This window comes from Physeter macrocephalus, chromosome 14 (assembly GCF_002837175.3).
Source record: "Physeter macrocephalus isolate SW-GA chromosome 14, ASM283717v5, whole genome shotgun sequence".
Lineage (NCBI taxonomy): Eukaryota > Metazoa > Chordata > Mammalia > Artiodactyla > Physeteridae > Physeter > Physeter macrocephalus.
The window spans coordinates 99,849,756-99,867,221 of record NC_041227.1 but is presented as its reverse complement, the minus strand read 5'-3'; the positions used below and the strand labels follow the sequence as shown (position 1 = coordinate 99,867,221).

The 17,466-nt window shown below is 40.2% G+C and overlaps 1 protein-coding gene across 1 annotated transcript in view; it reads left to right on the top strand.

Annotated features, from left to right (window-relative positions):
• The first annotated feature begins 90 nt into the window (after positions 1-90).
• TADA2A (transcriptional adaptor 2A) overlaps positions 91-17,466 on the top strand; it is a 22,861-nt gene continuing 5,485 nt past the window's right edge. Inside the window, exons 1-6 of the mRNA XM_024127776.3 lie at positions 91-681; positions 2,232-2,304; positions 8,624-8,687; positions 10,228-10,271; positions 13,294-13,404; positions 14,914-14,985. Of these exons, the coding sequence (XP_023983544.1) occupies positions 151-681; positions 2,232-2,304; positions 8,624-8,687; positions 10,228-10,271; positions 13,294-13,404; positions 14,914-14,985 (895 nt within the window). The 5' untranslated portion in view covers positions 91-150. The remainder of the gene's footprint in view (positions 682-2,231; positions 2,305-8,623; positions 8,688-10,227; positions 10,272-13,293; positions 13,405-14,913; positions 14,986-17,466) is intronic.

Genomic DNA, 17,466 nt, shown 5'->3' with positions numbered 1-17,466 from the left:
CAGACCAGGGCTCGAACCCGTGTCCCCTGCATTGGCAGACAGATTCTTAATCACTGCGCCACCCGGGAAGCCCCAAAACCTATTCTGAAATCTCCTTGAAGGAGCCCTACATTGAGGAAGATCAAAGCAGCAGTCTTTGCCAACTGGGGAATGGACCGTTTGAGTTCCTTTAGCAATGATCCCTCTGATAAGCCACCTTGCCGAGGCTGCTCCTCCTACCTCATGGAGCCTTATATCAAGTGTGCTGAATGTGGGCCACCTCCTTTTTTCCTGTGCTTACAGTGTTTCACTCGAGGATTTGAGTACAAGAAACATCAAAGTGATCATACTTACGAAATAATGACCTCAGATTTTCCTGTTCTTGACCCCAGCTGGACTGCTCAAGAAGAAATGGCCCTTTTAGAAGCTGTGATGGACTGTGGCTTTGGAAATTGGCAGGATGTAGCCAATCAAATGTGCACCAAGACCAAGGAGGAGTGTGAGAAGCACTACATGAAGCATTTCATCAATAACCCTCTATTTGCATCCACCCTGCTAAACCTGAAGCAAGCAGAGGAGGCAAAAACTGCTGACACAGCCATTCCATTTCACTCTACAGATGACCCTCCCCGACCTACCTTTGACTCCTTGCTTTCTCGGGACATGGCAGGATACATGCCAGCTCGAGCAGATTTCATTGAGGTAAGAGAAACTTGTTTTTGTTTAGGATGAGGCTATATCTCTTACCTATAGGTTCCATACCACTAAAAAGAGATTTTCATAGCACTGTAACTTGTCGAGCCACATTTTCTCCATTTGAGTGCCTTTTTCTCATTCGTAATATTTCTTTTAGAAAGATAAAAGTTCTTCAGAGCAAAAACTTATTTCATTTTTTTAAAAAATTAATTTATTTTATTTATTTATATTTTTGGCTGCGTTGGGTCTTCATTGCTGCGTGCGGGCTTTCTCTAGTTGGGGGGAGCGGGGGCTACTCTTCGTTGCAGTGCGTGGGCTTCTCATTGCAGTGGCTTCTGTTGCGGAGCATGGGCTCTGGGCGCCTGGGCTTCAGTAGTTGTGGCACACGGGCTCAGTAGTTGTGGTGCATGGGCTTAGTTGCTCCGCAGCATGTGGGATCTTCCCAGACCAGGGCTCGAACCCGTGTCCCCTGCATTGGCAGACAGATTCTTAATCACTGCGCCACCCGGGAAGCCCCAAAACCTATTTCTTAAGTTTCATTCCACATCTAGGGGGTTTTGAGGTAGTACTATATCAGGGGGTTGGCAAACTTTCTATTAAGGTCCAGATAGTAAATATTTTAGATTTAGTAGACCATAAATTCTCTGTTGGAACTAAACTTTGCCATTATTATGCAAAAGCAGCATAGATAATAGTAAACAAATGAGCATGCCTGTGCTCCAGTAAAACTATTTACAAAAATAGGCAGTGGGCTGAATTTGGTCTATAGGCTGTAGTTTGCTGACCTCTGTACTATATTCACAAGTTTATAAAGAATGATGAATGTGTGTAAAAACTACATGTTCTTCATTCAGCCATGGAGTTAAAAGCCATGTGAGTGTAGTCACAAGTCTCTTGATTTATCACCTAATCCGCAATTATAGTACTCTTGGAGGTAATTAAAGTTTAGCAAACTACAAACAATTTTGCTAGCCACACCCAGGTCAGCATTTTGTTCATGGCAGCTCCTATTGTAGAGCTACCTCAGAGACACTACCCCTTCAGATTGTAGTCATTGAATAGAACATGAACAAATCTACCCATTGAGCTATGTAAGCAATATTATGGGATAAATAGAGCTCTAGATGGTGGTAAAAAGGTAGATGAATTAATGCAGACAATTTTCTTACCTAAATATTGGTTAGGCCCAAAAGTTCGTTCGGGTTTTTTGTGTTACAGAAAAACCCGAACGAACTTTTTGGCCAACCCAATACTCAAAGGGCTAGTAGGAGTTAGATTTCATGAACAGACTACTTTTAGTTTTTAGAACAATACGTTTGGCTTTATTCCTGGACTCATAACTTTCTCATTTTTTGCTGTCACTGCTGCCTGAAAGCCTCTCAGTTTTTTCCCATGACTTATTTACTTATGGCAGTTGTCCTGGCCTTGTACTCCATTCAGTACTTTTTAGCAAGTGTTTGTTTATATATTTGCCATTTGCTTCTAAAGCATGGCTCCTGTAAAGGCATTACTCAAAGCTGGTGGATTTTAGATGGGAATTTTTTTTCCCCAAACAGGAGTTTGACAATTATGCAGAATGGGACTTGAGAGACATTGATTTTGTTGAAGATGACTCGGACATTTTACACGGTAACATTTTATTACAGCCAATGTTTTTATTGATTGCAAACTGTGATGACACTGTATTGGGTGCTAGAAATATAAGAATGAATAAAACATGTCTCCTGCCCCTTATGGGACTCAAATTACAGTGGTTAAGTTGCTGAACTTACCCTGTTGCTGGGATGTGACCATAATGAGAAAGATCATTTGTGATGATGGTGAGAATGTTGATCATATAAGGGTAGTTGGGAATATCCCATCCCTTGGACTGTGTGAGCTTTCTTCTGGCTGAGATAAGCCTACACTGAGGTAATTGGTTAAATGGCCTCACTACCTCTTTAAAAGAAAGGGAATCAGGGTGAAGACCTTGGGACTTCAATAACAACTGCTGATACTAGATGTTCACTATAATTTGTTACCCAAAATTTCCCATAGCAGGGGAAAAGAATGGAAGTTCAAGAGTTTTTAGACCAAGATTGGAAATCTCTTGTTTCTCAGAACTGTTGAATTTTTAGCGCTTCAGAATTCTCATCTAAGATTAACCCTCGAAGGATTTATGTCAACTCTTTTGTTATAACAGAAATGGCTAATGCCAGCAAGGCTTTTAAAAGTGGATGGTTAGACTTTCAGTGAATGTCCTTTTTTCCTTCTTTCCATTTTCAGTGAACTACATATTTAAAAGAATCCCCAATCTTCTGTTTCATTTCAGCCCAGAATTGAGGGTGATACAGTAGGTGAATAATGCTCCTTTGGATTCTGTATTTCCTAAACAACATCTTCATTGCTTTTCTTAAATGTATATCCCAGGTAGGAAAGGCAAGTTAGAATCCTTGTTGAATTTTAAATCAAGTTTTCATGTTGCATTAACTGGTCCTCTGTCACTTGAAGGGGAATTTTATTCTTCCCTGCGTAGAAGAGCTGAGTAGATATTTGTTACATCAGATCTGGGACCAAGAAAGAGTCCTCATAAAAATTTTACCTTTAGAGTTTTTTCTCTACATATTTCTTGAGCAGTTTTCTTTGCAAAATTTCATTTCTCTTCTCCCACACAACTTTAAGGAAAGTCAAAGTGACGTAGATTGAACTAAAAGAGGAAAGCTTTAAAGCAAACTGCTTTAGCATTCACTAGAGCCTTTGTGTTTGTTCAGTCTTCCATGTCAATCTCTGCTTTTCAACCCTGATAATTCATGTTATTGTCTATTCTCACCTCATGTGTCATTCTCTTGAAGGCAGTGTGCAGGTTGCCATTCAGTATTTCTCGTCATACACACCAGCTTTAATTAAAATGGTATTGTTTCCTGGCTTGTATCTTTCTTATCCAGAATGCAAAAAAGCAGTTTCATAAATATCATTCTTTTAGATACTATTCAAAAGTACTGAACTCTTGAAAGTCAGAATCTCTAATGTCAGTCATGGCTCAACTATGTAAGGGACTTGCTGAATCACTTCTCCAGGCCCTAATCCAAGGTCTTCATTCTTAAGCCTCAACATTATTAAGAAAACTGTAGTAATGGTTGGTATTTAATTTCACTCTTCATCCTTTGTGGAAGCATGATTTGCGATTTCTGCTGGTGCACTTATGGTCCTTTCTGTAATTAAGTGAGGGCAAAAGGAAAAAAAATCAAAAAGAAGCAATTGATTAGCAAGTTTTATTTCAATTAACATTTCAAACCTATAACGTACTTTAGTTATTTGTGTTCTTTCTACAGTTTCTACAGCCTTTTAAGTTATTTGATTCTAATTCATTTGAACTAAGAATCAGTTATTGATTGTTATACATAAGTAGTTTTAACAGCGCTTATGTAATAATCCCTGCCTCTCCTTTCCCTCCCTATCTAGTAGTGAACTGTAAGATGTTTAGATGGGTGCTTTTTTTTTTTTTTTTTTTTTTTTGTGGTATGCGGGCCTCCCTCTGCTGCGGCCTCTCCCGTCGCGGAGCACAGGCTCCGGAGCGCAGGCCCAGCGGCCATGGCTCACCGGCCCAGCAGCTCCGCGGCATGTGGGATCCTCCCAGACCGGGGCGCGAACCCGCGTCCCCTGCATCGGCAGGCGGACGCGCAACCACTGCGCCACCAGGGAAGCCCCAGATGGGTGCTTTTTAAAAGGTGATAGCATCGTAAAGAGGTTTGGCAGGACTGGAGATCAAAGGGATGACTTGCTGGTGCCACAAAGGGATGCTTTGTTTATGGCTCTAAGTTCTCATATTAGCTCCTTTGGCAGTATGACCCACTGTCCACTTGGGCACATATTGTTCCAGCAGTTTCTCCTGGAACTCTCAGTGAAGGGGACTAGGAGCCCAAGGAAACTAGGAGGGAATGAGAAGGAGCTTTTTATGCACACCTAGAACAGAAAGAGGGGCACATATTTTGTGCACATCAGGACAGTGATTCAACCTCAGGCTTGCTTCTGAGTTACTGTGATCTTGGGCAAGTCCTTGGAATTTTGCATGCTGTTTCTTTGTGTCCCTGGCCAACAAAGAATGGATGATGCTGATTAGTCAGGGTGAATGTCTCCAATGAAACGTGGTACATAATTCAGATTGGTGTTATTGCCTTTCCATTATACCCTTTTTAAAATTTTATTTTATTTATTTATTTATTTATTTATTTATTTTTTGCGGTACGCGGGCCTTTCACTCATGTGGCCTCTCCCGTTGCGGAGCACAGGCTCCGGACGCGCAAGCTCAGCGGCCATGGCTCACGGGCCCAGCCGCTCCGCGGCACGCGGGATCCTCCCGGACCGGGGCACGAACCCGCGTCCCCTGCATCGGCAGGCGGACTCTCAACCACTGCGCCACCAGGGAAGCCCCATTATACTCTTAATATTACTGAGCATTAATAACATTCCTTTTATGTTTCCTCACTTACAACTACTGGAAGGAAGTAAACTGTTTGGCTGGGCTTTGTATCCCATCCCCTAGAAAGATTGCATCTAGAAAATTGGGTGATGCCATGAAGCTCTTTTCCTCACCCGAGACTTTTGCTGTGATTCATGGAATTTGTCTAATAAAAGGGGTTTAAATGGTCCATTATAGAGGCCTGGGACACAATGGAGGGACATGTAATTACATTCCATCATACCAGAAGTCTTTCAGAATGGGCCCCCAAAAGATATTGCATGTGAAGTAGTGTCTAAGGAAGAAAATAAGGAGGTTCTGAGATCCCTAAATGACACCTCCTCGTATTTTATTGAAATAAGCAGAAAGTATTGGTCCAGAGAGAGAGATGCAAAAGACATAACCCGACGTTCCCTGTGGCATGTTGTGGGATGTCAGTGCAGACACACAGCATAGTTTCCTTTTCCTTAGGGGACATCGCTCTCCATCTGCTTTCATTTGGGAAAATCTCTCCTAAATTTGTGGACTCTTCTTTCTCAGAGTTTCACAGGTGCTAAGCCCTGTGTGCAGCATCCTCTAACCATTGCTGGCCCATAACCCAGGCAAGCAAGAGGCATCATGAGCTCCTTCCTCTGCACTGGGCCTGTGTTTTCAGCACTTCTCAGGGTTGCACATTAGAGCAGTTTACTCTCCTTCTATTTGGAAAGCCAATTTCAACAAAATTTCTTGGCCAGATGTGGATACTCCCCCACTTTTTCCCCCTAAATTTTCTTTCTTTGGTCCGTATTGTCAGCCTTTAGAGCCTTTAACAATTAGTCGATCAGAGGTCCAGCCTGGTCACTGTGCCTATTACCTACCTATTGGCAGTGCCCTTCCCTTGATGGTGATTTGGCTGCTTTATGTTTAGGACCTTTTAGACATAAGTGCTATTAATAATAATAGCTAATACGTATAGCCCTTACTGTTTGCCAGGTACCATTTAAGTCCTTGACACACATAAACTCATTTAATCCTCACAAAACTGTTTGGGTTAGGTGTTATTACTGTTACCCCCATTTTATAGATGGGGGAATTGAGGAGTAGAAATCTCAGGTAACTTGCCTGAGGTCAAGAGGTAACCTGCAAGTGGCAGGGCCATCTTGAGTCTATGCTCTTAATAGACTGTGCTATACTTAATGTCTCTACAACCTTGAACCTTTTTTTTTTCTTTATAGATTTCACATTTTTTATCTTCTATAGCTTAACCACATTCCTGAGAAGTGGAAATAGATATTTTCCCATTCTGCTTTCAGAGAAATGCACAAAGGAGTGAAGTGACTTGGCTAAGGCTTCCTAGTTGCTGACTTTAACCATTAGGTCACATGGTTGTCTTTCCTTCATAGCACTACTTGTGTACATCTCGGCCAGAACCTTTGGGGGGAAATGACTTTTAAAAAGCTTTGCTTCTGGGGAATACCTGAGTTACAGGTTTGTGCTTGTGTGCTTGCAGTAGGGATATTGATTGGCTTCCCTGCAGTTAAGGCCTCTGAGTAGGTTTTCTTGCCAAGCAAGCAGTAGGTGCCTTCTGTCAGGAAAACAGAAACATGTTGCCAGCTATTTTGAACAATGTTAGAAATACACTGCAGTGGGAAGGAGCTGCCTCTGACTTCTGCCCACTTCTTGAAATATTTTAAGGCCAGCCGTTTGGAAACTTTGTTATCAGCCCCCAGTGTGGTCACAGGGAGACTAGTCATCCCCCAAAACTGAGATTTCAGAGGCCTGGCATCAGTGGAGAGGTTATGGGTGCTTTGGGTTTGTTTGTTTTTAAGGAGCTCTGGGTCTTTGCCTGCTTCACTAGACCCTCCAGTCACTTTAATTAGAATATGAACCTGTGATTCTCATTCTTTCAGTGTCTGCCTCTCATTTCTGTTCTGCCTGCTGTGCTGTGGTCCTCCCTGGGTTATTCATGCAGTTAAGATCTTATAATCGGTTGCTGCTATCTGAGTGTGCTTCATAAAGACAAGGGAGAGCTTCAACTATGAATTTTTCTCTGGGAGAATTCCAGTTCTCCCATTTGTTTCTCTGTGTTCCCTTCCTTCCCTTTTGTTCTCTAGAGCCAGTTGTACAAGTTTAAACTACTGAAATGATCAAGCACCAGAACCATTTATCAGCAGAATTTATTTATAGAGGTTTTTTTTTTTGTAACACAGTCTCTTCAGTTTTTTTCTGTTTAATTAAGTCATTCCCACACAAATCTTAAGAAACAACATGATAAGTTAGTGTCTTAGAAAAATTACAGAAATATTTTGTGAAAATTAGCACTAACTTCCACTGGATCTTCAGGTAGTTTCTTTCCTATTGAACTCATCTTATTATTGAGTAGATAAACGAGATAAGTCACCTAAAGAGCCTGGAACATGATAAATACTCAGTGTATGTTAACTATTTACTTAGCTATTTTATTTGCTTCTCTTTCTGCCTTGAACTGTTGACGTCCTAATTTCTCTTTCTCATAAGAAGTAAAGGTAGAGTCCACTATAAAACTTGTACTTGGTTGTACTGCATGTCAGAGACAATTCCTCTTCTCCCCATTCCTCCTTCCTCTCCCACCACACAGTTATGTAAAGTGCATCTCCACCAGCACAGCGTTCTAGAGCGTATCATTCCCCAGCAGTTGTATTAGGAAACACTGGCAGGGTATGGGGCATTCTGTGGTACCTATGCTTCTATATGGAACACATGTAAATCAAGAAAGAGTTCATTTATAGAAAGAGTTCTGCAACCTGAAAAAATGTTTGAAAACCATTGCCTTAAATCTGGGACCTGATATTATTGAATTATTTTTAGTTTGTGGGCAGTTATGAGGAAAAATGAAGCAATGTTGTTTAAATTTTCGAACTTGTTAGACATGAACAAAAGATCCATGATAGTTAATACTTTTTTTTTTTTTAATACTTAAAGTTTAAACAGTATTGCAGTCATTCATCTCTTCAGGTCATCCAGCTAGAATTTATGTTATTTTTATCTCAGACCCAAGCGAGAATGGCCTGGATAAAGTATTCCTGGTCTTTTCCCAGTGATTGAAGTTATATACAGATGTAATGCATCTGCTCATAGCTCAGCATGTTAGATTTTGGTATTTCTTTCTTCTAATCTGAAACTCTAACAGATGTAATTTCTAGTCCGTGTGTTACTAAAGTTCAGACTCCTTGTTGAACTGTTATATGAAAGCTAATAATATACATAGCAAAGCATGGTCAAAAGAGATGTTCAGGAAAAAGCAGAAATTGTTATCTACAGCGTAATCCCATATAAACATATACTTAGGAAAAAAGAACTTTACTGTAATTTACTGATACAGAAATTCACTATCCTAGGATATTTTTGTTTCCAAGAGACAGATTTCCTAGACCAGTGAGTGTGGAATAGTTAGCAGTATGAGGTTGAAAGTTTAGGACAGCTTGGGCAAAAGATTTCTTCTTGTCTTGGCTTTGTTTATATGTAAGGGTTTGTTTGTTTGTTTGTTTATAGCTCTGAAGATGGCTGTAGTAGATATCTATCATTCCAGGTTAAAGGAGAGACAAAGGCGAAAAAAGTAAGTCTAGAAAACCATCCTGCCTTCTTTTGGCTTTGGACTATTGACCACATATAGCCCATAAGAACAAGTTCCACTTGTGGCTCATCTTAGGACCTTGAGGAATACACTTAACCTCCTTGGATCTCAATTTTTCCATCTGTTAAAAGGAGATAATAATACCTCTCCTTTTCTTGCTTTTTAACCTCCTCCTTCCTTACCCTTTCTTGATGTTTTGGTGACCAATGAATAATATGGATACACTGTTTTAAGGAAAAAAGGAACAAGAAGAATTCAAGATATTATTAAGTTGTTACACTTAATAATGCTCTATTCTGGGGCTTCCCTGGTGGCGCAGTGGTTGCGCGTCCGCCTGCCGATGCAGGGGAGCCGGGTTCGCGCCCCGGTCTGGGAGGATCCCACATGCCGCGGAGCGGCTGGGCCCGTGAGCCATGGCCGCTGAGCCTGCGCGTCCGGAGCCTGTGCTCCGCAACAATAATAATAATAATAATAATAATGCTCTATTCTAACTGCTCAGTTTTTATGAGAAGTCTTTTATATATAAGGATTTCAAAGAAATTATGAACAAGTTTCAGTCACTCTTGGTTATTCCTTCTCTTTGCAACAGAACAAAAAACATACATTGAGACTGAGAAATTATGGATCCCAAACCCCTATTGGATTACAGAGACTTTAACAGTTCAGAGAAGGGTATGCGGAGGGTGTGTGTGTATGTATGTATAGGCATGTTACCATGGTGTTAATAACTAGAGATACAGTGGCATCACAACAAGAAAAAGGAATGGGACTTGGGAGACACTCTGGAGGGACCAAGACACGATCTAAAGTAAAGCTTACTCTCTACGTGTCTGGAGTTAGCTTCTAAGAAGCGCTGAAGAAGATTACCCAGCTGTTCTTGTGAGAAGCCTCATTGCTAGTCATGAATACCTCCGGTATGAATCAGAGGTTCCAGACACGTAACTCTGCATGGTTTACCTAAATTCTGTTTTGCTTAAAACACGGAATTAGAGCTAGACAGTGTTGTAGAACTCAGTAGTTGAGGTCGCTATTAGATCTTATGTTTTATGATGACCTTCTATTAAACATGCACAAGATTTATTTCAAATAGCTTCAAGGCATTCTGTGAATGTACAGTTGTAAATGTTGAGTGTGTGATCACAGATTTCCCTAAACAGCTGTTCTCAATTATCATTTCCCTAAGCTGAATAGATGATTTCTATGATATGGACACAGATTCCCTTCTGTTTCATCTTAAGTTACAGACATGTGTTTTTCAGTATCTGTGAGTGCTTATTGATCTATTCATTCATCCAGCATATAGTTATTGAGAATCTACAGTGCCCAAGGAGAGGAAAAATATATGATGCTTGAGAGCCTAAAAGTGTGCTAGAGACTTACTGACCTGCAGAACTTTGTGGGGAGTGACTTCTCTGGACCTCAGTATTCACCCTTGCAGTGCTTAGGATGTCTAATGAAAGCTGTGTGTGGAAAACATTGTTAAATGTGAAACTGATTATCATATATATGTTTTTCATTCTAGAATTATAAGAGACCATGGATTAATCAACCTTAGAAAGTTTCAGTGTAAGTATTAGTTTTCCTTATTTTAAAATTTCTCCCAACATTATTGAATAGTTGTAAACAAATCATTTATGACAGTAGTTCTTAATCAAAGTTGCATATTAGCATCACCTGGGAAGCTTTAAAAAATTCTGATGCCTGACAGTCACCTCGGACTACTTAAGTCAGAATCTCTGGAGGTAGAGCTACAGCATCTGTATTTTTTTAAAGTCTTCAAGGCAATTCTGTTGCATCGTAAGAGTTACAAACCATTAATATATGGTCAATAACACTAGCATGAGAATTCTTTTTTTTTTTTAATTAGTATAGTAATTAAAGCATGAATATTAATGGGTGATTTTCTGGAACTGGATAGGGTTGTGTTTTGGAATTACATGTTAAACATAAAATAACTTTGACTATCAGGCTGTGAAAATATTTTTATGGAAAAAAATTAACAGAAAATGATAGCTTTATTTTGCATGGTCGGGGCAGACAAACAAGAAAAGACATTAGCATTGTATGCTAATGAAATAAATGATGAAATAAACCTATGATTTTTAAATGATTGCTAACTTTGACCTTACTTTTAAATATTTGGCGATAACCTATGCTGGGCAGAAAGAGTCTCTGTACTTTTTCTTCCTCTACACCGTAGAGTTTGTTCAGAACCTAAGAATGATGATATAATAATTGCAATATTTATATATGTTTATAATAGTTGTATGTCACAAGACGTTTTTTTTTGTAAAAGTACCTAATGATTGTGCTTCATACGCTAATTGATAGAATCTTATAGGGTTTGACACTCTGTGCCAGGAGGGTTCAGGTCAGCCAGTCTTGGGTTAAGTATCATTTAATAGAGTCATGGTCATAAGTAGGTCACATTTTATGTCCTTTATTTTTTCACTTTCCATTACACACATTATGGTGTTTTGATGATGTCACTTCTAATAGTTACATAATATGTTGTATAGATACATAAATATATAATGACGTGCTTAACCTGTCTTTTATTATTAGATCTTTAGCTTATTTTCAGTGTTTTTCTAATCATTATAAATAAAGCTAAGGTAAACTTGTTTGTGAATAAAGCTTTGTCTGTATTTAGAATTGTTTTTTTAAGATAGATTTCCAGAAGTGGAATTAAATAGGTCAAAGAATATGATTATTAAAAATGCTTGACACATGCTGCCAGATTGTTTCCTAAAAGATGGTTTTATCAATTTATATTCCTTCTAGCAGTATACAGTATTGCCTATTTAACCTCATCCTCATCGAGAGCTGTGGGTTTGCAAAAATAACCCAAGGTCTGATCTCCCTTGCCCTTTCTGTAGCCAATAATTGGTCATGTTCTTATAGCCACAGTAGTGGGTTCCTTTGTCTGAATTCCTGGGCTTTCCAGGATAGGTCAGTTGATTTTAACCTTTACATAGTAGACCTTGACTCTTGTATAAATTCTTTTCTCAGCTGGTGGACAGAGGTCAGTTTAGCCTCTTTGTACTTTTAACTGTATTTCTTACATACAGAGCTGAGGGGAAGCTCTGTTGCTTCCGAGAAAGAAGTGGTATGTGCGTTGTGGTTTGAGAGGTCTTCAAGTTGCCATTATACTGAATGTACATGTGACCTTAATATGTAGGCATAGGAGTTTTTTTCATCAAATTAAAAATTTTACTCCAAATGTTTCTGTATTATCCCTGTAGAGGGGGGCGGGGGGTTTGGTGGTGAAAATAATCAATTTGTGGCTGCCCATCAAATCAGCTCCTAGAATTTGTGGGCAAGAATTTCTCCTGCAAAGAAAGAGATTCATCTGAAAAGAGGACTTGATTTAAGTAACTGTCATAAGTGATAGCCTGTATCTTTAGCCTGAGAGTGGACAAAACTAGCCTAGTTACTCTTATTGAAATGACTGAGTAGCAGTTCGAGAGCTCCTGGCCGCTCCAACCTACCAGTTACTGTTGGTGGCTCTTACTACCCATCTTTTTGCTGATAGCTCTTTTTATTAGAAATTTGGTCAGTAGTGATCCTCAAAGTTGCTGATATCCCAAATGGCATATTTGACCATTTACTTCCATCATAGTTATCAAAATATAACTTCATTAGTAGTACATTAAGTTGTGGTACCTAATTAAGTTTAGAGAAAGGCAAAATGACCCATGTAGAAAGTGAAGAAATAAATACCTCATTTGAGGATATGTAGTTATGGAGATTTTTATTTTTGGTGGAGCGTGCAAGAGATCATACTTTTTCCAGGCTAAACTAGTATGAATTAGTATGTCTGCACTTCCCTTGTTCTGCAGAAGTTATTTTTTTTTAATTTATTTTATTTGTTTATTATTTTTGGCTGCGTTGGGTCATCGTTGTCGCGTGCGGGCTTTCTCTAGTTGCGGCGAGCGGGGGCTACTCTTCGTTGCGGTGTGCAGGCTTCTCATCGCGGTGGCTTCTCGTTGCAGAGCACGGGCTCTAGGCGCGTGGGCTTCGGTAGTTGTGGCGTGTGAGCTCAGTAGTTGTGGCTCGCAGGCTCTAGAGCACAGGCTCAGTAGTTGTGGCGCACAGGCTTAGTTGCTCCACAGCGTGTGGGATCTTCCCGGACCAGGGCTCGAACCCGTGTCCCCTGCATTGGCAGGCGGATTCTTAACCACTGCACCACCAGGGAAGCCCTCTGCACCACCAGGGAAGCCCTCTGCAGAAGTTAATACCAGAGATTTTGCCCCACGTTGTTTCTGAGAACACATGATCTAATCATCTTTCCCACTACTGCCAGTACTTCCTGCCCTTGTATAGATTAAGAGACAGCAAGGTGTGGAGGTCTCCAGGGTGCTCAGCAGTGCAGATGCTCTCCAGTGATAACAACCTCTCTGTGTCATAGTCACTCTGATTCTCTTATCATTATGATTAGTGTGCTACATTCTTAGCTTTCCAGTTTGCTTCCTGTCATTGGTAAGTTAGTCATATGAGGTTAGGAATAATGTTCTTCCATTTTACTTCTTGTAAAAAAAAAATGCAGAAAACTTAGAGATCTTTATATTCTTTACTTTCTCTGTAGTAATGGAACGGCGGTATCCCAAGGAAGTCCAAGACCTTTATGAAACAATGAGGCGATTTGCAAGGATAGTGGGGCCGGTGGAACATGACAAGTTCATTGAAAGCCATGCATGTAGGTGGTTTTTTAACCTTGAGCAAATATTTGTGTGTGTGTTTTTATGTAAATAGGAGAGATACTGGTGTGTTTTATGTGAAGTTCTGTAAATAAATAAGTGGATTTTTTTGTATTTCTTCCGCTTTATTACTATGAGATTAATTTGGGACTTTGGGGGTGGGAGAAGAGACCCTAAAAAGCCTAGTGGCTTGTTTTCCCCTCAGATAAACAATAGTTTAGTAGTTTTTCCCCCTTTTTATTATGGGAGTTTTCAAATACATGCAAAAATAGAGATCATAGTATAATGAACCCCCATGTGTCCATCACCCAGCTTCAGCAATTATCAGCACATGGCCAGTCCAGTTTCATCTTTACCACCCACTCCCCTCCCATCCTCAACTGGATTATTTTGAAGCAAATCATATTATTTTGTTCATAATTATTTTAGTATTAAAACTAGTTTTTTAAGTGGGGACAGAGTTGGATGACTCATCGAGATAGTACATAGTACTTCCATCATTTTCTTGCCTTTTTCCCTGAGAGAGCTCTATCTAGTTACCATTTGATTTCTCACTGTAAAAAATTGAAGTTGTTAAGGCAGTCAGGCCTAGACTATAAAACAATCTGGACTGGGGGGCTAAGTCTATACCTTTACTCATGAGAGTCAGGTGTCTGACCCCCAAGTTTAGTTCTGGGAAGGTACTTCATGAAGGCTCTTATCCTGTACTCATCATGCAGATATTTCCTGCATGACATTGTAGGCATGTATCTGAGCCAGGTTGGTTGTCCTCACCAGACACCCTGTTTGGTTGGCATTCTTTGCGTGATTTATCCTGGGTGATTTATCCTTCACTTCCTGTCCCAGTTTGTGCCATCCCTGGTTTATGTGTCACTCCAAAGAACAACACCCCATGGATTGTCCAGGTTCTTCCTTCATCCTCTGTTTCAAAGCACCCAAATTTGAATGTTCTATCACATAATAACCCAAGCAGTGCAACCTGATTTATGTGCTCAAAGGAGGCAGAAATCTTTGGTTTATGGAAAACACAATGCTCTTTTGTTCCTATAGGAGAAAAGCTTTAAAGAAACTATCCGGGACTTGAAGCACAGAGCTTTTGTCCTTCCCTTGCAAAAGGGCCACATCAAGTAATACCAGAGACAGGTTTCATAAAAGAATTTAGCTTTGTGACTAGAACTTTTAACAGAGAATAAATAGAGCAGGGAAACTTGGTGGTTTAAAAAATTATATTCATTACTTCTGTAGCTAAATGAATTCAACCAGTTCACTATAAGTTTTCTAGGAAGCAGCTTGAGACAGAAGCCAGAAGACAGCTGGAGTACATTTTTGTCAGCTCTTGGGTAAAATTTCTAATGAGATATTAGCAACAATTAGGATTCCCCAAATGGAATTGCCCAGTCTTTTATAGAAGGCAGAATTACTGAAAATATTCAACAGTAAAAGTGCTCATTAATGTTGATTTTGTTTTTCCAATTTTTCTCCTTTGTTGTTTTTGGGGGGATAAACAGTGGAATTCGAACTCCGAAGGGAAATCAAGAGGCTCCAGGAATACAGGACAGCAGGCATTACCAATTTTTGTAGTAAGTATGCTTAAGCTACACACTAAATCAGAGGGCAAGTCTTCCAAACACATAGAGGGTATCTCTGTTTGAGGTGCCATGGAGTTTTTTTTTTTTTTAAACAAGCTTTCACATTTCAGAATGAGTTTTCAATCTTTCCCATAAAGTTTCACCTATTTAATCCTTATAAAATACCATTATATGGATTATCTGAGGTGTAATAAAAGTTATGACACAGAGAAAAGAGAGATGCTGTTTTAGATTTAGGATTCTGTTGTGGCCTCTAAAAAAAAGGATTTTGTATTCCAATTTTTAGCCTCAGACTTTTTAAATTTAGTGATGCATAGTCTGATCATTCTTATTAAGGGAGCTTCAACTGATTCTAGGTGCTTGCATCCCAGTTACTTGAGGTAGTGATAATTATATTCATAGCAGCTAACAGTTTACCATGCACCAGGCCCTACCCTGTGCACTTCACCTGGATCGTGTCATTTAATTCTTGTAACAAACTTATTGTTATTTTCATTTGATGGAGAGACTAAAGTTTAAAGTGATCAAGGAGCTAGTTGTAGTAGAGCCAGGTCATAAGGGAAGGTAGTGTGTGTTAGTAGTTAAGAGCTGAGGTCTAGACTTGGACAGCTTGAGTTTGAATTCTGGCTGTTCTTTCACCAGATCTATAATTCTGTTCATTTCAATTTTCCAAGTCTCTTAGAGTTAGTATGAAGATTAAATTAGAGGGACTTCCCTGGTGGTCCAGCGGTTAAGACTCCACGCTCCCAATGCAGGGCACCCGGGTTCGATCCCAGGTCAGGGAACTAGATCCCACATGCCACAACTAAAGATCCTGCGTGCCGCATCTAAGACCCGGTGCAGCCAAATAAATAAATAAAATAAATATTTTTTTTTTTTAAAAAAGATTAAGTGAGAGTTAATGCATGAAAACAAAGCACAATACCTGGCACACAGTAAATCCTCAGTAAATGGTAGTTTCTGTCATTTTGTTGTTATTGTTGTAATGATCTTCGGCATTTCCTCCTTCTTCCTGTTGGTTGAAAGCTATCATCCACTGTTCACAAGAAGTAGCCCTGTGGGTATAAGTTCAGCCTACTGTAATGGCTCTTTATTTCCAACAATGGAAACAGTTTACAAAATGAAATTTTATGTGGGGCACTAATCCATAAATAAGATAAAAGTAGAACTACTTTGGTTGAAGTCTGATGGATCAGGTATGTGTGGAGCACAGGACCACTGGTATGTGCTGGTGCCCTTGCTCTTCCCCGTAATCCCTGAGATATTTTCATGGTATCCTGGGCCTCTGTGGAACACAGTTTGAAACCCACTGGTGTGATATTTTGGATCCTGTATGCATTTGTAACATGTAGAAAACACTATGCAACTGTTTAGCAAGATGCGTATGAAGACTCTGATACCAGGTTTGGGTTACCTGATATTGGTTGCCTCTGGGAAAGAGGGGAAAGGAATAGTACTGGTCAATGAGGGTTTATTTTTATTTGTAATTCTAACTGGTTTTAATTTTTTTTTTTAACATTTTTATTTACTTATTTATTTGGTTGCACTGGGTCTTAGTGGTGGCAGGTGGGCTCCTTAGTTGTGGCACGTGAACTCTTAGTTGTGGCATGCATGTGGGATCTAGTTCCCTGACCAGGGAATGAACCTGGGCCCCCTGCACTGGGGGGGCCCACTGCGCCACCAGGGAAGTCCCCTAACTGGTTTTTAAGGAAGAGTGTATGTGTATAGCACTTGTGTGACTTGGAAAAATATATGGATAGAAAAATATAGAACAGGAAGTAAATATGACAGTATTAAAAGTTACTTTTAACCTCTAGCCGAAGAGCCCCAGAGCCTTGGGCAGGCTGGACCTGTCCAGAACTGAAGGAGGGGGCACGGAGAGTTGGGAGGGAGGGACAAAGTAGGGGGAAAGGTGCTCAGGCTCATTAAAGCTATTTGGCACCTCAAAAAAAAAAAAAAGTTACTTTTAGGGGATGGAAATATGAGGGACTCCTTGTAATTTTCTGTTTTGGGGATTTTTCCCCAAAATTTCTTAAAGGTAGAAAAGGAATAAAAATATTCTTATTTCTTGTCAAAAAAAAGGAATTTCAAACTAGGGGAAATGACTTTGCTCTTAGAAAAATAATTGTGGAAGCAGTTTTGCAAAGGAAATTTTAAAATGACTGGGAATTCCCTGGTGGTCCAGTGGTTAGGACTCGGCGCTTTCACTGCGTGGGCCTGGGGTTCAGTCCCTGGCTGGGGAACTAAGATCCCACAGGCCTTGCGGCACGGCCAAAAAAATATTTAAATTAAAGATTAAAAAAGATGAAGTTTGCGGGCTTCCCTGGTGGCGCAGTGGTTGCGCGTCCGCCTGCCGTTGCAGGGGAACCGGGTTCGCGCCTCGGTCTGGGAGGATCCCACGTGCCGCGGAGCGGCTGGGCCCGTGAGCCATGGCCGCTGAGCCTGCACGTCCGGAGCCTGTGCTCCACAACG